Source organism: Spermophilus citellus (assembly GCF_964194105.1).
Source record: "Spermophilus citellus genome assembly, chromosome: 11".
NCBI classification, from domain to species: Eukaryota; Metazoa; Chordata; class Mammalia; order Rodentia; family Sciuridae; genus Spermophilus; species Spermophilus citellus.
The window spans coordinates 58968613-58995567 of NC_138192.1; the positions used below are offsets into that span (position 1 = coordinate 58968613).

At 32.1% G+C, this 26955-nt stretch overlaps 1 protein-coding gene across 3 annotated transcripts in view; it reads left to right on the forward strand.

Annotated features, from left to right (window-relative positions):
* Positions 1 to 26955, forward strand: part of GALNT13 (polypeptide N-acetylgalactosaminyltransferase 13) — a gene marked incomplete at both ends in the record, with an annotated part of 482292 nt that overhangs the window by 134885 nt on the left and 320452 nt on the right. For all 3 annotated transcript variants that reach the window (XM_081261707.1, XM_081261705.1, XM_081261706.1), the window contains one exon: positions 6425 to 6593. In XM_081261707.1, coding sequence (XP_081117833.1) covers positions 6425 to 6593 — 169 coding nt within the window. The remainder of the gene's footprint in view (positions 1 to 6424; positions 6594 to 26955) is intronic.

The window sequence follows — 26955 nt, forward strand, 5'->3', positions numbered from 1 at the left end:
TTCTAGCCTCTGATTCCTTCATTTTATCATCCCAATGTCTAATGACTTCACTTTGTACCAGTCACTGTAAAATGCATGCTAATTCTATTATCATTGAAGTCAGAATTTGGATAAATTTGTAACTGAAATTACCTTATTAGGTATTGACAAACTGATTAAGAATATATACTTCTAATTTAATTTAATAATAGAACAGAATTAACAAACCACTGCTAATCATCATTGCTACCATATGCATATACATTATCAAAAACATGCTTATTTTATAACATTGCTTTATGACCCCCTTTTCACTCTCTGTGGCCTGACTAACTTCCACATCATTAAACATTTTTTGTAGTATAATTTTAATTACTGCATAGGGTTCATATATAGATATAACATGACTTATATAGTATTTACTGCATATAAATACATAATGTACTTATATTTGCTAGCATATACAAATATACATGCATACGTATACAATGCTATCTATGAAGATAAGTCTTTGGGCAGATCCAAATTTATTTCCTTATAATATATTTTTTAAAGGAATTCCTGAATCATTCCTGGGTCCTGAGTAGGCTGTATGCACTTAGAGATGAATTACAAGTGATTTTTGGTGGAGGTGATTGAACCCAAAGAACAGACAGTAGTATGGAAAAAAATTTACTTATTTCTTGGTATGGCATCACAACTCTAGTCTTTCTGGCAGTGAACTAATCTTCTAAGATATCCAACTTTTAGGTAGATAGAGATACTTCAGAGAAAGTCGCTTTCTGTACTTTGTTAGGGTAATAAGTATGAGAACTGGGGTGGGAGGGCACAAGAAGGTCAAAGAGACTGTTTCTCCTTTAGATCAAAACATTCAGCATTCCAATCATCATACTTGGGGTATCGTTTCCAGAGTTCTCAAAATGTATAGGTCAGCTATAAAGTAGATATTTAAAGCCCATTAGTGACTTTAAGATAAATTGGCTAAAAAGCAAATATATACTGATTTAACTTATTTTAACAACAAGTACCCTTGATAAATTCAGAGCCTTTTGAACACCAGAAGAGTATGGTTCAGGGAATGCTGCATGGAGAGCAAAGTGGTAGAGGAATGAGGAAGGGACTGGTGTGATTTCCTCATCTTCTGACTTCACTGCAAACAGGTTTATGATTGGCAATCTGAAAGCATTGTTTCAAGGACACTGAGTAATTAATGAAAGAATGTTAATATTCAAAGGTAAGGAGAACTAAAGCCAAAATTTCTTTATTATAATTGTCAAATTGGAAGTGGTAAAAGTGAAAGAAGAGCAACTAAAAGAAAGATTTTAGTGGCAAATATACAGAAATTAACAAGTGAGTTAATCTGAGGATGAGAATACAATTTGAAAAAAAATTGGAAAGCATGACATGTGGAATAGCATTTAGAATTTGGTTCCATGTTACACTTTTATGGATGTGTATCATAAATCACTGTATTCTTTAACAAAATAAAATCACTGCTTTAAAGTCAACTTATTTTTTAATTTCATTCTGTTTCCTGGGTCTAGAATGGTCCACTTTTCTTTTTTTCAAATAGTGCTCATTAAAGGGGTTATTCTGCAAATAAGAAGATGTTCATAATGCAGTGTGCATAAGTAAATAATGCAATTAATACGTAGTGGGAGTTTTGGTAGAAAAGCAGTTGCTATGTTTATATTTTGATGATTCTCTTCTAACAGTGGAAATTCTAAGATTGAAATAAATATTCTTAAAGTCTTTAAAGTGTGTACTATGTTAAAGAAAATGATATTATAAAATGCGTTGGCTCTTATATTGCTACTTGCTTTATAATATCATTTTAAGTCAAATTTTCTTTTTTGATGATTTTATCATATAATGAGAAAGTAAATAATTTATGGCTTAATATATTAATCTCATCTTTTAGTCTAAACCAACTTTGGAATCAGGACATTTCTGTCCACATTCACATCATCAATAAAGAAACTAGAATGTAGATTTAGTTGCCATCTGTTATAGTTGCCTGGTACAGTAAATAATTTTAAAAATTTTAACAATTAATTTTGACTTTTCTTGGCTATAGGGAAATGCATTATGTGAGTGGTCCTTTCTTTTAGTTTGTGCTTTCTTTCTTTCTCTCTCTCTTTCTCTCTCTCATTCTCTCTCTCATTCTCTCTTTCTCTCTCTTTCTCTCTCATCCTCCCTTCCTTCCTTCCTTCCTTCCTTCCTTCCTTCCTTCCTTCCTTCCTTCCTTCCTTCCTTCCTTCCTTCCTTCTTTCTCTCTCTCTCTCTCTTTCTTTCTTTCTTTCTCTTTCTCTCTCTTTCTCTCTCTCTCTCTCTCTCTCTCTCTCTCTCTCTCTCTCTCTCTCTCTCTCTCTCTCTTTCTTTCTTTCTTTCTTTCTTCTTTTAAGCTATATAGAGGAAAGAAAATCAACAGGTAAAGAAAAATAGGAGTTGTTGTTTAACAAGATGCCTCAAATCTGAGATAGACCACAAAGCCGAATTGCTTATTCTTTCCTATTTCCTATTTATGCTATTTAAAGGATTTAAAAAACAAAACAAAACAAAATCTACCAAACAAACAACAACAACAACAAAACCTTTGTTTTCTGAATGCAAGATGCATTCCTCCAGGTAAGAGCCAGAAAAGGAAAAAGACTGATTCCACACTATGATTATTTAGTATTCTTTTTTCTCAAGGGAGGTGAAAATACCAATAGATTTGTTCATACAAAAGGAAAAAAAAAGATTTTAAATATACATTTATTATAGGTCGTTATATAAAAATGTATTTAACTCTGGAGGAGACAAAAAACCTGATATGCACTCAGCTGTTACATGATTAAGGAGGATGACTACACATGTTTGCAACTAGTTGTAGGTATACTATTTAAAACAATTTTAATTTTATTGATTTTGTATTGCAACATGATTCTGTTACTCCTACTGCCACTGACAAAACTCCAATCTGCATGAAGTTAAAATGAAATTGTTACTCCTTCGAATATGTGACAAAACCCCAAAACATCTGTATCCCTCCCCTAATTTATTGTAGTTGAGTTTTCTCTTCCTTAAATAGAGAAACATTTTAACACTATTTGCTTCCTGGCTTTGGAAGCACTATGTTGGTCATGGTGCTTTTCTCAGTAACAGAATATCCTTTTGTCAGAGTTATAGAAGGTGAAGAGGTTCAGAATATGCCACCTCTAAATATGCTATTTTGGCATATTGATTATTTTGTGCTGCAGGCACTCAAGAAATAGCACATGCAGGAAGCTCTCTCTGGCCTGCCCTCCATTTTCTACCTGAAAGAAGGCTATAAAATTTCTCATAAGAAATAAGCCCTCCATGCTGTACCAGGAGGAGAACATTTTTTCTATCCCAAACTGGGTGTCAATACTGGAATGGATCTGTGTAAAATAAGCTCACTAAAAGAACTCATCTTTCAGTTGATACCCCCATGTATTTTCTAGTTATTGACCCACAATTTTTTTGACCCTATCCCAAGTCTCTTTGTCTTGTCACCCTCCATTTTTCTTGTATAAAAAGGTTTATAAGCTTTTGGGCCTAACAACTTATTCCTTCCTTCATTTTCCTTCTGAAGACTCCCATGTACAAGTAACAAGAAATTTGTGTGATATTTCTGTTAAAGTCTGTCCTGTCTGTTTAATTTTTAGGTTACTCTCAAAACCTAAGAGGGCAAAAGGAAACCTTTCTCCTTTACAAAGCATCATAAATAATCGTGACTTAGAAATTGCTTTCTTAATTTATAAAAATTGTTAAAATATTCTACACCAAATTCTTTAACAGTTCCTTAGTGTTTCAAAATAAAAGCAAAACTTTTCTATGAGAAAATCATCCTTTTTATGGCTTCAAGGTAATACTCCAAAATATGTAAAAAACATATAAATTGAATATTTGTAGTCAATAGGAAGTATCATAGTCTGATTATGTTCTTATTACAAAATCAGAAGGACTCCTGAGGAATCAACAGACATTTTTTAACACTTTCTGTGGAATCAAAATAATAATAATAATAATAATAATAATAATAATAATAATAATAATAATATTTTTAAAATATGAGAAATGGAATATAACTTCATGCAAATATTTTATGATTATGAGGTACCCCTCAAAAGATCATGATTAGGTTATCAGATATATAACTTAATCACTGAATTAATCCATTTGTTGGATTAATAATTGAGAAGGACTACTGTACCAGTAATAAATGTTGGCAGATATGGTTGACTGGAGGAAGGGTCACTGGGGCCATGCCTTTTGGGTTTATATTTTGTCCCTGGGTGCCTTGCTTTCTCTTTCATCTTCTAAGATGTCAGGAATTGAGCAGCTTTCCTAATCTGAGTCCCAGAACAATGGAGTTGAGTGACCTTGGTCTGAACTTCTGAAACTCTGAGTCAAAATAAACTTTTCCTCCTCTGAGTTGTTCTTTTCAGGTATTTTGTCACAGTGATGAACACCTAATGCAACATCTCACCAAGAGCACAGATTTACTCAAATTCAATTCTAACAACTCCAGTTGATGTTAGGGATGCCGAAATTTACTAATTCCCAAGATAAATTATTACCATTAGAATTTAGTTTCTTAAAATGATCAAAATATACTTTCTCATAAAATTTCAGCCATCATTTCTAATTTTGTTTCTTAAGATGGATGATAAATCTCTGTAAACTTTCTTTAGATTATGTTAGTCACCTTTTAGTCACTATGATAAATATCTGAGATAATCCAGTTATATAGGAAAGAGCTTATTTTGGCCTATATTTTTGGAGATTTCAGTCCATGATCAGATGGTCCAAGTATATTGGGCCTGTGTTAGCAAATCATGGTGGGAATTGTGTTAGAGCAATACTGCTATGTCATGGTTTGGAAGTGAAAGAAAAATGAAGGGACTGTAGTCTCACAATTACCTAAAGCTCTTTCACTAGGCTCCACCTCTTCAAGTTCCCACCTTCTACCTATAATGCCACATTGAGAAGTATAAACCCTTATCACATGGAACTTTGGGGAAACTCTAGCAAAGTAAAAACACCAAGTTTACCAAATGACAATTTTTTTAAATAATTTGAAGTTGTATATCTATATTTTTCCATTTAAAATCTCCCACTTCTTTTTCTATGTATGAGAGAATTTTAGGCTAATCATCCTCCTGGTACCAATGTCTAATAGTCCTTAGAAGTATTTATTCTCTTTCATTTTGTCTGACTCATGCTAATCCAAAACTGGGATAACTTTTCATAAAGAATAACCATCTGGGTAATCAATATTGGATTAATACTAGTAATAACATTGTTTTTTTTTTTATAACTATGAAGAGAGTAGAAAGTTTGCTAATGGTGTTCTATCCTGGTTTTTACCATATTCTTATATCATTTTAGACTTTATATATTTATGAAATATTATACTTTATTAAACATTTTCCCATGCATAATATCCCTTACTTATATTTATAGCATTTTGAGGTAAGCTATGTTAAAATATTTGCACATTAATTTATGTACAAATTAAGTTCAGTTAGACTAATGTATGGGAACTATAATATAGGAAAACATTGAAAAAGTCAAGAACAGAATTGTATCCCTTTCACCTTAACCTAACTTAATATTATTATGATTAGTAAGTTAAAAGGTACATTAGGATCAACTGGAACTTGTCTTATTATTATATGTTAACATGTATATAGACGTGTGCATGTACATATACACATTTAAACATGCATTTTAGAGCAGTTAAGAACTTTAGTGATAACTTGCGAGAAATAGCAAGAATGTTAGCCTGAAGATCGAATACTGAGTTCTCCTAATAAGCAGCCAAGTTCAGAAAATTGTTGTGAATTTCAAGTCATGAAGTACCTATCTACCTTGACATTTAAAATTATGTGTTACCACTCTGAAACTTCTTTTTATACATTTCAAAGTGATTTGAGAATAAATTAAATTGCTATGGGAGGAAAAACCTATTAAGCTGATGGCCTTTATGAAGATGTGATGACAGCAGATATGTTCAGATATGAAAGCATTTTATTTGATGTGAAAATAAATTTATCTTGGTGTATTTTCAAAAGTTATCTTTTATTTTGAACAATAAGGTCTCCCTAGTGTTCAACTTCATCTCTTTATAATAAGTGTATTAAAAATATGACTAAGAAGTTTTAAGATAAGATGTTTTGTAGTGCTTTACTATTGTCTTAATAATTAATAATTAGTCTAATATGTTTACACTTGAAAGACAACATGCAACATTAAGCTAATGAATTAAAATAGGCTGTTTCTTTTGTGTGTTGTATGGTTTATAAATATGACTGGATGATTACATTATAGAACCAATTTGTAATTAATACACTTCAGAATTTAATCCAACGCATGAGTTTCTTCATTCCATTCATTATCTTGTGTTTGTATGTTTGTACCTGTGTATGTCTTACAGCTGTTATTTCAAGAAACCAAGAAGGCCCAGGAGAAATGGGAAAGGCTGTGCTGATTCCTAAAGATGACCAGGAGAAAATGAAAGAGCTGTTCAAAATCAATCAGTTTAACCTTATGGCCAGTGATTTGATTGCCCTTAATAGAAGTCTGCCAGATGTAAGATTGGAAGGGTAAGTTTAAATGTGTTACATAGTCTTATGTATTAATAAACCACACATTTCAGAATCTCAGAACTTTAGCTAACTTAGATTATATTAATTCTGGAACTAGATGCACTTGACTACTTATATATTACACATCAGGGACTTACTGTATATCCATATGCTGAGAAATATCGTTTTCTTCTCTGATAAAACAAAATGTTACTTGCAAAGATACTGCTGAATGTATAAACCTAATAGGTTTCTCTTCATGAGATTTTTTTTGTTGTTGTTGTTTTGTTTTACTTTGCTTTACTTTGTCAAATACAGAACAAATATTTTCTTTAATAGATTATTTTCTGGCCTACATAGAATGCACCCTATACTTTGTTTTGAAAAAAGTCTGTTTTGCTATGTCAGCATAAATATAGCCAATTGCCTGTATCATTATTGACCCTTTAAAATTATTTTTTATAGGTTATAGCAATTTATGCTGCCATTTATAATTGGAATACTCAGTTATTAGCAATGGAGGAAATGTTCACTTGGGAATATTTCTGCATGAAAAAATGATGAAAAATTCAACTTTCATGTGATTAACTATAATCTCTGCTGCAGTTAGTAGAATATATTTTAAATTTATTTAATAAAACTGAGAATATTTAATAGTAGCACATTTCCATTATAGTATATACTTCTTATGAAACTCCTGGCAGTCACAGATGATATATATCTGGGGATTTTAGAAAATTTCCAAGCTTACAGATGTACTCTAAGACACACTTCCACGTAAACAGACATTGTTGTTTTAGACACATTATCTGCTTAATACTAAAATCATAACTGCAAAAATTTTTTTCATCTATAATGGGATGTATTACATTACTATAACATTTATTTAATTCAAATTTTTTTCTTTATGAATTATTTCACATAAAACCCAATCATTATTAAGATGCTAGTGCTGATTATCAGAAAATTCATTCCTAGCTAAGTGGTACTTTACATCACTGTATGCTTTTAAAATGTCTCTCTCAAGAAAACCACAAATAAGAAAATGTTACAGACATTTTTGGTCCCCAGCAAATGTTTAAACATTGGATATTAAAATTGTTTATTTAAAGTTCTAAATAATTTAGATATAGTTCTATGCATATGTTTGTATGATTTGTGTTTTTGAAGATATACTATAATAAGCATATTCTTCAAAATAATTTTGAGAATTGTAGATGCTATGTTTATTATGTTATAATGTTACATTTAGTACATTGTTTCATATGTCTTGGTATAATGAAATGGATAAATAATATTCTTATATATTCAGGAAAAATTTTAAAATGGTTTCAGATTTTTAAAGAATTCTTTCAACTATCATAATATAAATAAATTAAATTTTATGACAGATCTCAACTATCAAGGTAAGAACTGATTTATACAGAACCATTGATTATTATTTTCTTTAAAGCAAAGTCTCTGTTAATCATATATTTAAAATATTTTTGGGTAATGGTATTACTTTAAGAATAACTGAGCAAGCTGAGCAAGGTGGCACATGCCTATAATCCAGTAGTTTAAGAGGTGAAAGGTAGGAGGATTGTAAATTCAGGGGTAGACTCAGTACTTTAGTGAGGCTTTAAGCAACCTAGTAAGATATTGTCTCAAAATAAAAAATAAAAATAGTTGGGAATGCAGCTCAATAATAAAACCCACCCAGCATCCCCTTTCAATCCCTAGTACCATAAATAATAATTTAAAAAAAAAGAATCAGTAATTAAATGTTTGGGTAATTAAGACTCAAGCTATAGAATAATTCAGCATTTGAAAATGGAGAATTTAAATTTGTTTAGTATAAAAAGTATAACATGCATATCTATCCTGGTTATTATTGCTTGAATTCTGAGATTTTTACCAATATTCTATTAAATAATATTAGTGAAATAGATAATTTTCTATTTTATTTTCTCATTTATTTTTGACATCACGGTGTATGATGTGAGTAAGAACTCACAACTACCATCTAAAATTTTTAGATGAATCATAACATGAAGTTTCAGAGGACAATTACAAGTTGTTTTGAATGATGCAATTGTACGGCCTGGAACAGTGAATGTTTAAAAAACTTACTGTGAATCATATATTCAAACTGTTGTTTAAAACTTGTGGAAATAAAATTTAGCAAGGCCCTAAGCAACTTAGGGATACCCTGTCTCAAAATGCAAAATAAAAAAAGCTGGGGATGTGGCCCAGGGGGAAAAAAAAGTTGTAGAAATAGTTAATACTCTTTCAAATGAAAACATATTTTTTATAAAACTGTATTAGTCACATACAGGTCAAATTTTAGATAGTTATAATTTAAAATGAAGATGTGGAAATGCAATGTGTCTCAGTGGCATTTTGCTTGCCTGACATGTATGAGACCTTGGGTTCAAGCCCCAGGACTGCAGGAAAAAACAACAAAAAAAAGATATGGGTACTTTAATTTATCCAAACTGATGAATGATTTTACTGCACTGTACCCTTAAACTGTTTTAACTAAATTCAGAAAGTTTTCCTAACCATTTAATGCTGTTTGGCCTTAATGTCAATATAAAAAGTGTTGATACTCCTTTCAAAGGAATAAACCTAAGAAATATTACATGTTTTCACAGTATACAGATATGGTAAAAAAAATTGATTTTGAAGGCAATTGCAATCAAATAACAGGACAAATCGAAATTAAGTTCTGGAATGGTGATTCCTAACATTTAAATCTCTATGCTCATTTACTCAATATATTTGATTTATTTTATATGTAATACATGTGTATTCCTGAATTATTTTTGAGATATAAAATGATAATTATCAGAAAAATTGTTACTTTTATATTTTCAGTAAAATTATGGCTGGAGGCCTTTAGTAACCTACTTTCTTGAGGGTCTTCTTGGGATTCTTATTGTAATCTGTATATACATGTAAGTAAAATTCTAAAAACTGTAACCAATCTTCTTTCTGTTATGATCGTTCTCCACAAATTATGGAATGTCATAAATTCTGTCTGATTCAGAACGTTGAAAAAATGCATATTAATTTGACTTTATACTGGGCTTTAGTGATAGGTTACCATGTTTCTCATCAATTATGTGTGTATGGCTTTGTAAATTTATGTAGTTGGAATTTTGAAACAAATGGATTTAAATACTTGTGTATAAGAAAGTAAATACATACATGTCATTTTGTTCGTTTTTTAACCTAAGACATTTTCTATTTAATATTCATATAGAGTGAGAATGAATCATTAAGCTATGGAAAGCTGTTAAGAGATATTAAAGACATAATTTTGAGGAAGTGCAGAGAACAAAGTAGGGAGGGATTGTCTCTAAGAAACTTAAAATGAGAAAATTGAATGTACCTTAAGCACTACAATGTTATAATTTTACTAATACAGAGTTGTTAAATACTAATTTCCTGGAATAGTTAATACTAGAAATACGACAGCTTAGAATATATAAAATTTCATGAAAATACAAAAGAAGCTGTGCAAACATTAAATAAATGAATAATTATATACATACATATATAAATAATTGTATTATGTTTTGAAACTATTATTTGAATTGTATTTACATGAGAGCCAGTAGAAACCATGTTTTTGTTTGGTAAAGCATCTGGGCATCTAGGTTTAGCCTATGCCACTAGTTTTTCCTGGAAGTAGAGAAAGCAATCTGATTATCATAAGTCTAGGTTTCAGACCAGACTCCGTTCCATCATATGCAAAAGTTAGGAAACAAAAAGCTAAATGTGAAGAGACTTTTTGGAGATAGAGCACAAATGTTTAAGACCTGATTTTATGGCTTAATGTTGCATGTTAGTCAAGTTATCAATATTTTAATCCCCAGTTCCCTTTCAGTGATTACACAAACCAATTACTCACTCAACCAACCAGCAAATCCCTAATGTTTATCTAACACAGGCTTAGTCTTAAGAACAAAAATATTGTACAAGAGGCTATGACTATTAGAAAGTAGAAATTATTCACTCTAAAAACTAATTATAATATTGTGTGAACACATCTATAATTGCAAAAATTATGAATAGGGCAGTTTGAAATTCTTAGTGAAATATAAGTGTAAAATATTTTAGACACTCCATAAATATGATATTATTATTCTATGGAATTTTCTTAGGCTCTCTATCTCCTTTTCCTGGATGAAGGAGAACTTTTTGAGCAATCAGCTTCATCCTCTACTTTTTATAATTTTTTTTTAGAATAAGAAGTTAATTGTTAAATGATTATTTATTTTAAAAAGCTGGGGTTGTAGCTCAGCTCAGTACAGTACTTGCCTCCCAAGCATGAGGCCCTGGGTTCAATCCTCAGCACCACATAAAAAAATAATAAATAAATATATAATAGAGATGTTGTGTTCATCTACAACTAAAAAAAAAAAAGCTAAAGGCAATTAGAACAAAATTTTAAGTTCTTCATATTTACTTGTATTCATACATTTAATGGCATCTCAAGAACTGGCATTGAGTTGTTTGAAGGTTATAATGCAGCTGGCATTTAAATATATTTTATCAGAAAAAAAAGAGGAAATAGAAAATTCATTTCACCTATTTATATCCCAGACCAAATAACTGCTTCTTGCATATGCACACTTGCAAGGTGATAAAGCGAAAAAGACTCTAGCAGTCTCCCATTATTAGTAGAAGAAGAGCTGTAGCATACAGATTTTACATAAGTTATTCTCAAAGGACAAAGAATTTATTTATACATAAAATAGAAATAAACCAGTATACATTTTCTGTGCTCATTTTCATAAGTGAGACTGTCCATTTATACAGTTGCCTTTCGCATAAATTAAAATATGATAAATGTAGCATTGATTGCACAAAGGAGACATAGGAAATGAGAATATTAATTGGATTTCTGATCTCTGTTCCACATCTTTTCTTTTTAATTTGAGAATTAGTATAACTTTCATATGCTAGCAAAAATTTTGTCTGTGAAGATAATAATAACTTCTGTAATACTGTGATTTATGTACTCATGTGTCAAATTAATTTCACTACCTAAATTATAAGTGGTATGTAAGAGTTTATGTGTATTTTAATGTGTCTCTGTGTGTAAATATATGAGAAACATGGAGATTTTAGGTATTGCTATGATCTTTGTGGTAATAATGCTACTATACTATAACTTCTTTAAAATAATAGAATAAATCATGCCTAGGCATGTTTTTGGGAAACATTTAAGTACTCTGATAGGCAGAAAACATGCTGCATCTGTCCATTTATACTTTAAATACCTTGTCACAGTCTCCTTAAATATATTAATTTTCTGACACTATTGCTTTGAACTCTTTTAAAATTGTATGTAACGTTAAACTTACTATCTCACCTAATTTTAAGTGCACAGTTAAGAATTGTTAAGTGGAAAGGAAATCGGAATATACTATCCTTGAATATGCAACTTTAGTATAAAGATTATTTTGAACTGAAGGCAATAGAGAAAAACCAAGCACAAGAAAAGCACTCTGTCCTCACATGTCTGCTTAAAGGAAGGCATACCTTTCTGTTATGAAGGTGTCCTGCTCTCTCATACCAGTGAGACATACAGTCTAACAATAGTGATATGGGGTTAACTCACATACCAGAAATTTAGAAATTGAAATGGTGACCAGTCTTCAAGCTATGGAATTAAGGTAACACAACAGGAGGTGGGAGGTTGAGAAGTGAGCTCAGCCTTCTGAGATTATGCTATCAGCAGAAGTACCCACAAGCCACAGCCAAACATAAGTCTCTTAAAATCAAACCTACTGACACAGGAAAATCGTTTGCCCTGTTCTGATAGTAATAATAGGGACTCTCCCAGATGAGAAAGTAGGACCTCAAGTATTGAAGGGAAAACATGCACAGAATAGTCACTATAGTAACCTATAGTTTACCTTTACTTTATTAGCATAGTAAAACAAAAACCCCGAGGTAAAGATTTTAATGAGAATGTGCATGACATGAAGAGCCATGTTGAAGAAGAGTGGAGTCACAATTAAACCCCACCTCTACATGTGTATTCATACTCTCCCTTACTTGTTTCTACTGTCACTATGCCAGAAATTCCTCTCTCTCTTATCACTATGGTCATGGGGCAGATGAAATGGTACTTTAAATCAAGATGGCCATAAACATTTCATGCCAGATCCCTGAAAACGTAGATAAGGCCACTGCATTTAGCTATTTCCTTGAGTCTTCACTTCTTTTCTGTGAAGGCCTTTTTAGAAGGCCATGCATTTAGAAACTAATTTCTTAACATCAACTAAAATTTGTATGCTTTTCCTCTTCTTAATCAGTCATAGGTGCCAGTACAGAACCACTCTTAAGAGAATAAAGGAGATTTTTTTCCTTCCAGCAAGTTCATTGTCCACATTATTGTACAGCCTAACTTCAGAATTCCTTTCATCTTGCAAAACAAAAACTTTATGCTCATGAAACAACTCCATGCTTCCCTGACTTGTGATCACCACCATTCTAATTCCTGTCTCTGAATATTTTCCTGTGCAGGTATACATATAACTTACTCAAATTCCATTTGTCTTTTTGTGACTGATTTATTTTACTCAATCATGATGTCCTCATGTTTCATCAATACTGTACAGATGTAAGAATTTCTTAAATTTTTAAGTCTGAATCATATTTAATTTTAGGTATAGAGCACATTTTATTTATTCCTACATCGATAGATGGATACTTGTCTTACTTTCATCTTTGGTTTTTGTGAATACTATTACTATTACTATGGGTGTACTTATGTATCTTTCAGATTTTGTTTTCAGTTCTTTTAGTTGTATGCCAAGAAGTGGAACTGCTTCATTACATAATAATTCTATTTTTAATTTTTTGAAGAACCACTGTACTTTTTTAATAATACATAGTATAGTAGTGTAAAGTATACTACTTTACATTCCATTATACAAGGGTTCTACCAACATGGTTTATTTGATTTAATTTGTATTGTAGCAGATGTGAGATGGAAACTTTTTATGATTTTGATTTTTTTTTGTTTTCATTTTCTTGATTAGTTATATTAAATATTTTTTCACAGTTTTGCTCATTTGTATATTTTCTTTGGAGAAATGTCTATGCAAGTCATTTCCCCATTTTTAAACATTATGTTTGTTTGTTTGTTTGTCACAGAGTTGTAGATGATCTTTATACATTCTGGATATTAACCCCTACTGAATTTACATTTGCAAACACATGCCCCATTCTGTAGGTTGCCTTTTCAGTGTCTCATGGCTTTTTTTTTTTGTGTGTGTGTGTGTGTGTGTGTGTTTATTCACTCTCTTTTCTATTTATAAATCTTTTATAATTTTATATTTTCACCATTTATCAAAATCTAATTTCATGCACATGAAAACCAAGAGATACAGTTCTCCACTACCAAATGGACTATGTAAAATCTAATACTTGGCAGTATGAATTTAGATGTGGGTAGCTTTATGTGACTTACTTGAAACCAGACTTATAAGATGGCTGTTTTATAGAATCAGTCTAAGACAAAAGGAAGATCACTCTCTGGGCTGTAAGAAAAGAAAAGAACAGTAAACCATGTCCACCTCAAACAGGGACAATGAAACATTTGTTAATATGCATGATAGGTAAACATAGGCAAATATTCTCGTCATTATTTCATTTATATTCTTAAGAATGCATTATACAGGTTTATAAAATAACTTTGTTATTTATTTTATAAATTCTGAGAAAGCAGATATTTTAATGTTCATCCTCAATCTACCATGGAAATCATATTTTATTAATATTTTTTGATTTAAGACTAAAATAACTTTTGTATTTACCCATAATTACAGATGTTAAGTTTGTTTATATGTCTATTAGTTTTGATTTTGTTTGTTTGTTTTTGTTTGTTTGGGGGTGCCAGGAGCTGAACTCAAGGACACTCAACCACTTGAGCCATATCTGTAGCCCTATTTTGTACTTTATTTAGAGACAGGGTCTCACTGTGTTGCTTAGCACCACATTTTTGCTGAGTTTGGCTTTGAACTCACGATCCTCCTGTCTCAGGCTCCTAAGCCACTGGTATTGTATATGTGCACTTCTGGGCCTGGCTAATAGTTTGTTTTGATTCCTATATTTTTATTCTATATTGTTTGTGGCAGACATATGCATCTATTTAATCCTCATTAAAAATTAGAGCTCATATCATTTAAGTGGTTTTTTTAAAAGGCATTTTTAAATGAGAAAAAGGGAAAGAAAAGTTTTAAGATGTAGAAAGTTTAGATAATTGATGAATAGAGATAGGTGCTGCAGTTTAGATAGAAAGCATCTGAGAACTTGGGAGGAAACAATAGTTTAGAGGGTTGTAATTAGCCATTCCACTTGCAGAAGGATGATGAGTATTATAAACTATGCCTGTTTACACAGGTCATGGTAGGTAACCAGGAGGTTTTAGAACAGGAATGTGGCATGATGGAAATGGTATTTAGCAAGAAATAATCCTGCAGTATTATATACAAGATATTATAGATAGAAGAAGCCTAAATGCAATAAGATACTCTATTGGTATTGTATTCACATAGAAGGGATTAGGTGAGGAATCTGTCAAGACTTAGAAACAGAGCAAATGTTAAAATGAAGAAAAAGGATGAACACCAAATTCAAGATGGTTTGCATGTGACTAAATTTTTAATGCTTATTTTTATGTGTGTTTTAAACCTGAAAGAGGTAGGGAAATGGGAAGGAAAATGTTTTAGTCAACTTATTTATTGCTCTGACCAAAAAACCAGACAGATAAAAAAAAAAAAAAAAAACTTTATTTTGGTGCTCAGTTTTAGATGTTTCAGTCCATAGATGACCAACTCTGTTGTTCTGGGCTCGAGGTGCTCATGAGCACCTATCTGCTCATGGTAGAAACATGTGGCAAAGGAAAGAAGCTCAGGATTTGGAACCAGGAAGCAGAGAGAGCAACCACTCCCCTCACCATGGACACAATATATACCTAAAGGCATGCCCCTAATGACCCATCTACTCTAGCTACACCCTAGCTGCCTACAGTTATCACCCAATTAGTTCCTGTCAGTGGGTTAATGCACTGATTAACTTAAACCTCTCATAACCCAATCATTTCACCACTAAACTTTCTTGCATTGTTTTACACATGAGATTTTCAGGGACACTCTATCTAATATCTAAACCATAACAAGAACTATAAGTGATGATGGTTCTAAGTATATTTTAAAATCATATTCCAGAATTAGTGACCATTTGGATACAAAGGTAAACAGGAGTAAAAATATGACTCCAATGTTCAAATTTGAATGACTAGATTTGTGATAATATGTGTATGTATGTTTGTGTATGTGTATGAAACAATCATAATACACCTACAGGCACACATTAATACCACTTAAATATGGGTAGTGGATTTCATTTCACATATGAATACTTAAGATATATAAAACATTATAGAAAGTATTATTATTATCTTTATAGGCCAACTTTTTCTCAGCATATGAAACATTACAGTGATTAAACAATTAAAAAGTAAACAGATCAAAAGATTCAATGAATATTATGATTTTCTATTTTCTCTTTATGAATTCAGTGGTACTACATAGAGTAACATAGTTCTGCAAAGCATAAGTTTAAACAATTTTAAGATTCTAATATTTATAAGATTGATCTTTTGAAAATTAGTCTTTGTGGTAAAACATGGACTTTTTTTATTCACCGCATGAAAAACATGTAATCTACAAACAAAAGATTGACTCTTAACAGACATTTGCAGATTGACTCAATTTTAAAAAAGCACATAGTTCTATTATTAGGAAAACCCTATGTGCAAGGGATATTTGTTCTGTATTAAATTCGTCCTCATTTTTTATTGCCACCAACAGATGTTTACTATGCACATGTCAGTGTCTTAAGGGAAGACTAAATTTTTCTAATGCCAACTTACAATGTTATTTTACTCAGGAAGAATTTATTTCATGGTTAAATACTTTAACCCATGGTAGTAAACCACAGTTTTATTGACTTGGGAGATGTTGGCATATGTCAAGAAATTCTCATTGTATGTCATAACTAATATTCTCATAAGCTTGCAATATCTCCCTGTAGAAGCCAGTATACTTTCTGAATGGTAATTACTGTGTAAATGAGAAAATTTGTATTTAGTATTTGAATTTTAAAATTTGTTATTTTAATATTACTATGCAATTTTGTTGCATTAAAACGTATAGAAAACAATGCCAAAGAAGAAATGAATTTCATTTTGCACATTCTAAGTTGAAAGAAATGGGATATAGGTAATGGTCATAATTTTAGAATAAAAATGTATGTGTACAAATATATATTCTACTATATATTGCATTTATGGAATCTTGATTTATTTTTCCTCTAAGGAAAGGCATTCATTTTATTCCTTTTATACTTTCTTTCTTTGTGAATGCTTTCAAATGTAGCTATAGATGGAGACATTTTCAATCAAATGTCAAAGGAAGCTGCCTGAGGTAGTTAATTTTCTAAGATGGTGTTTTGTCTTCAGATCCAATATAACATAATTTTTCATTGCATACTATGTAAGATGATTTTAAATTTTATAATATAAATTAAGTAGTATTAAATTTTATAGTCAAACAGTGACTTTTTTCTGACCAACATATTGTGAGAAATTTAAAAACAAGAGTATTAAATAGTTCCTATCCTTAGTGAGCTCACAGAGCATAGAGATTACAGAGAGATTATATACCATATTAAATTAAAAATATGAGTTAATAAGATATATGATAATATTGATATAGGTAGAAGTCAATATTTAACTCAAATTTACTATGTATTGAACATGTATTGAGTGGGTTAATTACATTTACTCATTTAATTTCCAATTTAAAAAGTCCATGATGTGTATCTTATGTTTTTTTTCAATTTGATTTATTGATTAGGAAACATACTCAGAGAGTTTAAGAGACTTCTCTAAGATCATGACTCTGACATTTGAATCCAGGCAGTATAATTCAAACTATGAGTTTCAACCACTACAGAAGATTCTTGAATATAAAAGAGTAAAACTCAACATAGAGATTTACATTAGTATGGGCTTCATAGGAAAGATGAATCATGGGTTAGCTCTTGAATAATGAGTGGGACATATATAGATACAAGGAATAACATGGAGACTCCAAGTGGGAAGAAGAACATGAAAAGATTCACAAAATAGAATGACTCTGTACTGTGTTGAAAAGACTGTACTAACATAATTGTGAGCTCATTTGGGGATTACTCATGGCATTATGGTGACTTCACTTATCTTAAATTTTTAATGACTACACTTAAGCAGGCCTTAACACTGTCCATCAGTGAGATATTTTCCTTATCCATTCTCTTTTCCACTTTGCAAATTATCATTTCATAATTTCAGCATTCCCCTCCTTTCTTTACCCTTTTTCCAATCCTCATTCTCATTCATTGAGAAAAACGGAAATAAATAGAAGAAAACTCCCACTTCTCTTACCATCACATTGATTTCCCTCACTGAAATTTGTAACTTTATGTTATGTTTTTTTTGAATGACTTAATTTTTATGAATGACTTGCCCATGCTTTTTTTGGGACTGCAAATTGGTGCAGCCAATTTGGAAAGCAGTATGGAGATTTCTTGGAAAGCTGGGAATGGAACCACCATTTGACCCAGCTATTCCCCTTCTCGGTCTATTCCCTAAAGACCTAAAAAGAGCATGCTACAGGGACACTGCTACATCGATGTTCATAGCAGCACAATTCACAATAGCAAGACTGTGGAACCAACCTAGATGCCCTTCAATAGATGAATGGATAAAAAAAATGTGGCATCTATACACAATGGAGTATTACTCTGCATTAAAAAATGACAAAATCATAGAATTTGGAGGGAAATGGATGGCATTAGAGCAGATTATGCTAAGTGAAGCCAGCCAATCCCTAAAAAACAAATGCCAAATGTCTTCTTTGATATAAGGAGAGTAACTAAGAAAAGAGTAGGGACGAAGAGCATGAGAAGAATATTAACATTAAACAGGGATGAGAGGTGGGAGGGAAAGCGAGAGGGAAGGGAAATTGCATGGAAATGGAAGGAGACCCTCATGGTTATACAAAATTACATACAAGAGGAAGTGAGGGGAAAGGGAAAAGTAATACAAGGGGGAGAAATGAATTATAGTAGAGGGGGTAGAGAGAGAAGAGGGGAGGGGAGGGGAGGGGAGGGGGGATAGTAGAGGATAGGAAAGGCAGCAGAATACAACAGACTCTAGTATGGCAATATGTAAATCAATGGAAGTGTAACTGATGTGATTCTGCAATCTGTATACGGGGTAAAAATGGGAGTTCATAACCCACTTGAATCAAAGTGTGAAATATGATATGTCAAGAACTATGTAATGTTTTGAATAACCAACAATAAAAAAAGAAAAAAAGAACATATAAAACATTTTTAGACACATCTCACAGATATTACCATTTTTTTTCTTTTTTTGTTCAAAAATTCTTGAAAGAATTGGCTCTGCTCAGTGTCTTGATCCTTTTCTTCCCATCATTTTGTTTTAACACCAATGCAATTGACTTTTATACCCATAATATCAGCAAAGTTACTCTTATCTAGGTCACTAATGGTTTCTGTGTTGTTGTGTTCCATGATTGGTTCTCAGTCCTCGCATTTCTTATCAACATAGTTTGACACAGTCGTTTACTACCTCCATTTTTTTTCTTATTAAGTTTGTTTTTAGTTTTCGATGAACCTTTATTTAAATTTATTTATTTATATGCAGTACTGAGAATAAAACCTGTGCCTCACACATGCTAGGCAAACACTCAACCACTGAGCTGCAACCCCAGCCCTTTTACCTCCCTTTTGAAACAATTTTTTTTTCCCTTGGTTTCAAGTAACTTCAGTGTTCTGATTTTCCCTTACCTCTCTTCTCACTATTTCTCTTTATTATTTGCCAGTGCTTTTCTTCACATTAATCCCTACATGTAGGTATGGCCCAAGAGGAAGGCTTACACTGGCCTACAGTTTGTTGGTACTCAACTCTTTTGGTAGTTTCATATAATTCCTCTTTGCAGTATCATCTTAGTATTCAATTCAGTCCTCTCTGCTGAACTCCAGAATTGTATTACTAAGGACATTCTTCATATTTTCACTTGAATATCTTATACTTATCTGTCATGTATCATGTTTGAAACACTGCAACAATTGGTCCCTAAATAACCTCCTTTTTTCTTCAAGTTCATCATCTTAGGAAATTGCATCTCCTTTCTTCCAGTTACTCAGGTAAAACCTTGGGTTCTAATTTGACCACTCTCTTTCTCTTAAACCCAAATGTGACTCATCAAATAATTCAAAATATGAGCTCATCTCCTCTGCTACCATTTTAGACCAAGCTACCAATATTTTTCACCTGAATGTGCAATATAAACTACTAAGTCATTTTTGTTTGTTTGTTTTGTTTTATCTGTTTTTTTTTCCTTTATCCTTGGCACCATTCATCTCCAATCAGCCCAACAATCAGAGTTATCCTGTTAATATAAACTCTCTTATCTCTGAGTCTGTCTGTGCTTATTTCTCATGATCCAGGCACAGATACACACTGGAACATACCCAGAGCCTTTCAATTTCAGGAGTTTTGTACTTTCCTTTTCCCTCTGCTTTGATTATTTGTTTCTTAAATATTCACATGGTTCCCTTATCTTCAAGCTTTTTACTGAATGTCATCTTCTCTCTGAAGTATTTCCTGGCCACATTATATAAAATGACACCATCCCCATGATATCTTACTCTCTGCTAAATTTTTCTTCTTTATGCCATTGACTACCTACTTTAGTGCATATTTTAATTAGTTGTCTTCTTCATTATCTGTTTCCCCCTAGGACACAAGCTCATTGAATAGATGTCCTCCTATTCTTTATTCAATGCTGTGTCCCCAGTTCTTAGAAAAGAGTTGCTGCTGAGTGATGGGAACTGAATAAATATTTGTTGAATGAATTTTTAAATTAATGAATGATGATACGTATTTTGATAGAGAGTATGTGACAGGCAGAAAGCTTGACTTTGAATTTTTGCAATTAAAAGGGAGATTTTTTTATAGGTTTGCCGAGGGATACTGACTAGTTGAAAGAAGTGTAGGTTTGTATTAGGATAAGTTGGCATTTTTATCATCTTGTTTTTAAAATAAGACAGCTTAGCCTTGAGCAGAATAATAATTTAAATAAACAGAAATTTCAAACAGTGTGATGTTAGGAATTACACCAATGTACTTTATATAAGATAGGAGAAAAATTTAAGTAGTTGAAATTTAGTGACGAGGGGACTAACAGTTTTTTAAAATTAAAGTTTGAGTACTTTCCTTTGTACCTTACATTTATTGATTAACTACTAAGTGTCAGTCACTATGTGAAGTGTTTATAAATCCTCTACCCTTAGTTCTCCTGGTCACTTCTCAAATTCAACTTAAAAAGTAAATGATACTATTCACCCTTTGCAACCAAAGAACTTGAGGAGAGACAAGATGTTTTCCTTTAGGCTGAACTATTGGAAATGGGGTCTTCCACAATTTCTTCTAAATTTGCTGCCAGAATTTTTACCAGTTTTCTGGAAATTTTTAGCAATTAGAAAAGTCTCATTTTCAGAGAAAAAATGGTCAGCCTAGTTTTTGGCTAATATTATTCAACCATAATATTCCCCAGTGTAGCATGCCTCCACATTTTCATTTTTTAGTGAGGAACATTTGTGTGATTTCTTCACTGTATAATTTCTAACCTAAACCAATGACTCCCAGCTGACTTTGTTCAATGTCCTTCCCAAGTTTCTGCCTCTGGAAACATAGCACAAAAGGACTTGCTACTGGGCTGTCTTGCTCAGGAGGCAGCCTTATAACATAAGCCCCACTGAAAGACCTTAACTCCAGCTACCTCATACCATGTCTACTTGCACTTAGGAACTCATGCCTCTGTGTGCCACCAAAATTTGGAAATGTACTTCTACCATCACTAAAGTAGGTGGGTTTCCCCACCCAGTACTTAAACAGTTTCTTCTAGTATGCTTCATGCCTTACATATCTCCAAACACAAACTTAGGCCTGGCATTGAGATCTATCTGTGGCTTTCCCACATACACAACACACACACACAACACACACACACACACACACACACACACCAAAAAGTTGTGGTATTTTCCTATTATAGTCTGTTATATCCCAATATTTCTCTGCATAATTTCAGGTTTTAATTACACAGCCTCTAAATATCTATTGAAAAGTAAGATTTTAATCACTTAAAAGCTACTACAACCATTGAGCAAAGATCTTTTGGGATCCCTATCACTTGGATGGAAGGGCAAGAAGCACCTTCCTTCCTTGTCTCAGAAGTATGGCATGCTGCCACACACCCAATGTATTTGAATCCCCTAACTATGTTGAACTCTTCTTCATATTTGAATCTCCCCATAGAGGCTGCAGGTGGGTGATAGAGATTCATAGTTAAATATCAATCTAGCTGTCTTTTCAGCAGTTTTATTTTAGAACTTGGGTGACTTACTGTCAGCTAACCTCAGTTTTTAGACTTTCTAAATATGCAAGAAATGTGTTTCTCTTATCACATTATATTACCCACATTTATTTGTTATCATATAGTCTAAAAGTCATAAAGCAGGATTTGAACCAACCTCTATGACTCCAAAATTATATTCTTTCTGAATCCCTTACTTGAGTTTTCTTGAGAGGGTCCCTTACACTGAAGTAGTATGAAATAAGGAGGAAATGGTGAGAACAATGAGATTATAAAGGACAAGCATCAATATTGGTGAAATGCTCCAGTGTACTTGGGTTAATGCAAGTTTTGCCAAGGTCTGATGTATACGTATTGTATTTTTAATGATCATTCAAGAAGAATGCATATTTCTGCATTTAAGGGATCTGAAAGTACATGCAGATCTCCAGATTATCAAAGTAGACTCTAAAATAATAACGTAAATGAATGTAAGTTCCACATTGATATCACTTTAGTGAGTCCAGAATTGATAAGCAATGTGGTGGTTGTGAGGACAAGAGACAACAACAGGAATAATCAAGTGAGCAGCTTAGACAGATGGTATAGACCTCAAGCAAAGAAATCCAAAGGGTGGTGGATAAATATTGAGAGTTGCATAGGTGATTAAGGAAAATTGGCCATTCTCACCCTATGATTCAGAGACTACTGGAGGAGGCCAGACCTTTAAACATTTATTACCTTTGTTAATAAAAATGATGCAACAAGTAATATCCATAAAAACATGTATTCACTATATTTTTATAAACTCTTATTATAACTAAGAGAAACAGGTTGAAGAAAATATAAGGGCTGAATAACATAACAGAATCCAGTGTATTTTTTCTTTTGAAAAACTGTGTTCTGGTTTTCCATTGTGACATAAATGCTCTTTGTCAGAAACAAATAACAATAACAAAACTATGGAATGAGAAAAATTGTCATGAAGCTGGAATTTAATAATAGATTGTTATTCGTACATGAACTACCAATGTGTGTTTGTGAAGGAATGTCTATTTAACTGTTAAATTTTTATGTCACATACAATTCTAAAACAATGCAATAACTTTTAAAAAGACATTCAGTGCTGTTCATACACAGTTTTCGTCATCTGAGTGCCAATTCAGCTGCAAATGATTTTAACAGAAGTAAATTGCTTCAAGTGTGTGCTTAACAGACTAGGTCACAAAACTGCAGCCTACCAAACAGGAGGATGAAATTCATGTGGTCTGCATGCTCATGTTTCTGTCATAGATTGAGTATGGTAGAAGCAGTGTGGGAGAACTTGTTTATTTCCTCTTCATTTTCAATGATATAAGGAGGACTGGGAAACGAGAGATAGGGATTGTCTAATAAAAATATATTATATATATTTATAAAACCATAAATACTTTTAAATTAAAGAAAACATTGTTAAATGAAGTATCACAACATATCCATTCCTGCTGTGCTGAAAAATGACAACAAAATCAGTTTCTTTCAGATCATTTTTCTTTTTTACATTAACGAACTGATAACAATCTGGTGTTGGTTTGGTGCCACCTTTATATATATATATATATATATATATATATATATATATATGACCTTATGCTATTTATACTGTGTTTATAGTCATCTATATATGATTGCTATATTTATTTATTATTAATTTGGGGGTTTCCTATATATTATTTATACTGGTCCCAAACTTGTGAGCTGAAGTGATCCCCGCACCTACAGGCCTATGTCACCATTCACTGCTCATTGTGACTGTCATTTAACTTATGTTTGCCACTCAAGTATTTTGTTATGTTCAGTGCTCACAATATCATATGAATTAGTAAATTGTCACTTACAGATGAGGTAACAGAGGGACCATCATAATTGGCTAAGTTTTTCAAAGTCATTTATGAAAAAGAACAGAATCCTGCCTGAACCCACAACCTCTGAATGATACCAGTTCCATGAATCAATTCACTGTCCTTCACCACTTGATGCCAAGGCTATGTGACATAAAGTTATTGGGACACACAGTGGCTGGGTGGCTGTGTGTTCCTTTATGTTTCTTAACTGAATCAGAATTGTACCTTCATAGTAACAACCCAGAGGGATCGTAGGAACAGGGATAGTGGACACAGAGGCCTAAACTTAGGAAAAAAAATACTAATTAGACTCTGATAGAAATGGTGGAAGTTAAATAGGGGTATATTGAAATACCGGTTGATTTTTTTAAATGACATTGGATAAAAATGAAGAATAAAATTTTAATTTTTTTTCTCTTTTGTCATAGGCTTACTAGGTTCATATCATTGATATTCTTTGCATTGTTTTACTTAGAAAATACAAGTATTGACCTTGATAGCATCCAACGTTTTTTCTAGCTCTGTTTCCTACTTGAAATGAATAATTTCAAAAGTTGTAAACTATGCCTTATGAAGATCACTGCACCTGCCATTTAATACAAGGCATTTATACTATTACTGAATCCCAGAGTCTGGAATTCCCATAAAGCCTTCTCATAGGCATTAATGCAGGCATTGCTTAGAACTCTTCTAATACTTCAACATCTAGTGCAAAATTAACATTTAGAAATAATAATGGGAAAAAAAGAAAAAAAATCCAGAAACTTGTATTAGTTTTAATCTGGTAATAGAAGTAACTTACCATAAAAATGGCCCAATAGATGCTCGTTGGTTAATTAATGAAGTATAACGGAAATGTACATAGATCATATCAGAATCCATATCTGTGTTTATAGTAATTGTATTTGGGAGTGAGAGTAATTGCTTGAATGTTTAAAATGTTGGTATTACTTCAAAAACTAGAAATTTCTTTAACAAAAGGTAATAGAAACACCTACCATGCAAGGCTAGATATGATAGACCCATTAAAATGCATATAAAAGCCTAAAATTAGTATTCAGTAAAGCAACACATACAGGGTTTGAGATTCAGGAGAAGAAACTCAATTGACTGAACAAAAACCATTCATGTTTGTTAAAAGGTTAGTTCAATTTATCTGCACAAATGGTTCATATAATTTTAATATTGAAGAGTTATTTATAATACACATAAGAAAGCACCTGATACTTTGGCCTTAAAACTAGTAATTTAAATTTAGAATTTGTATATAGACTGCATATTTGAATTTTAACACACACACACAGAGGAAGTATATTGAAAATTAGAATTCAGACAATCAAAAGTTTTTAAAAAATCAACCATTATTTATTAAAAATGAAAAAGGCTTTGTGTTCAGTTTATAATAAATCTTGATCTGAAAGAGAAAAGAGGCTATAGCTGATTTCTTCCACTGTTATAATTCCAGTATCTAGCAATGTATCTGATAAATAGTTCATACTCAGTAGTTGTATCTTAAATAAATTAGTACATTGTTTGAAACTGTGAATTATAAATTAAAATCCCACTGCAAGTAAAAATCTTGCAATTTTCTCAGAGTGTTGCAAATGAGGATCTGAAGGAGAAAGCACAGGAACATGTTATACTGCTACTTTTTAAAAAATCAACAATAGAGTGAAAGAAAACTCAATACAAATATTACTTGCTTATATAGCAAGAGAAAATGATCTAGCAGGTGTCAATTAGAAGTGTGATGTTTTTGTTTAGATTTTTGCTTCCTTCTCTTTCTGCCAAAACAAAGAATATCAACAATTTTCAATGAATCTTCCTGTTCGTATTTCTTTGAGAAAGTTATTTTCATTTTTTGATTTCTTTTTTTCCTCTCACACATTAGGTAATTATCACAATTTTCTGAGACTCCTAATTAACTAGGACTTATGTAGCTGTTTCCACTTACAGCTTGATCTTTATCACCAAAATACAAATACAATCAGCTTTAGAAAAGATGAACCATTGATTGAGGTGTTCAGTCATTGTAAGATGCAGTTGAATCTTCATTAACATTTTGTGACTTCTGTTAGGGTTTTGATTCTTCAGTTTTCATGTATATTGAGAATAGTTGGAATGTGACTTACCTGGACAAGAAGGAACATAGGGTTTTGATTCTGTATATGGAGAGAATTTAAAGGGTACTCTGTTAGATTAGAGGAGAATCAAAGAGAAAGGTTACCAAAAGGCACTGACTTTAGTCATTGGCTGGATAAAGTGAAATCAAACCTGTATCAGGGCTCCAAGCTGAGAAGAAAATTACACAAAGTGAAAGGCTATTAGTAGAACTCACTAGAAAGGATATCACTGGGTCAAACTCCACAGGTGCAGAAGCTTTTCAGTTGATTGTGATCTCAAGAGTATTAGGCAAGGTACTTTTTGCCAGGGATCTTTGGGCACAAAGAAGTTATTATTTAAGTCTCTTTGTGTGAAGTTTGGATGTCATGACCTAGGTCTGGTACAACAGTCAATTTCTTTAAAGTCTAAACAAAATGACTTTCTATTTGTTCCGAATGACTGGTCTGAAGGATCTCAACTCATTCACTAAATAAATATTGTTAGGGCCTACCAGGTTCTAGGAACTGTGCCAGAGCCTGTGATTGCAAACACGAGTAAGACATATTCCCTGCCACTGTGAAATTTACATTCTAGTTGAGGAAAAATTGAAAGGCATACAAGGAATATCCTAAGTAGTAGAATACCTAGTGTGATCGATCAATGTGTTTCTCCAATATGCACATATAGCACTTTAAAAAACTCTAAACTTCTAAGTTTGACAGAGGGTTCTTGGACTAATTGAGCTTTTCGTGATTAAGCAACTGTCAGAAATTAACTTAAATCTCAGAAAGTTAAAAAATAAAATAAAAACCAGCCTCTTCCTCTGAGTGAACTTGTGGGACTGATCATAACAGCAATAGCAAAGGCTTTTCTTTTACCCTATCCCTTCACATTTCA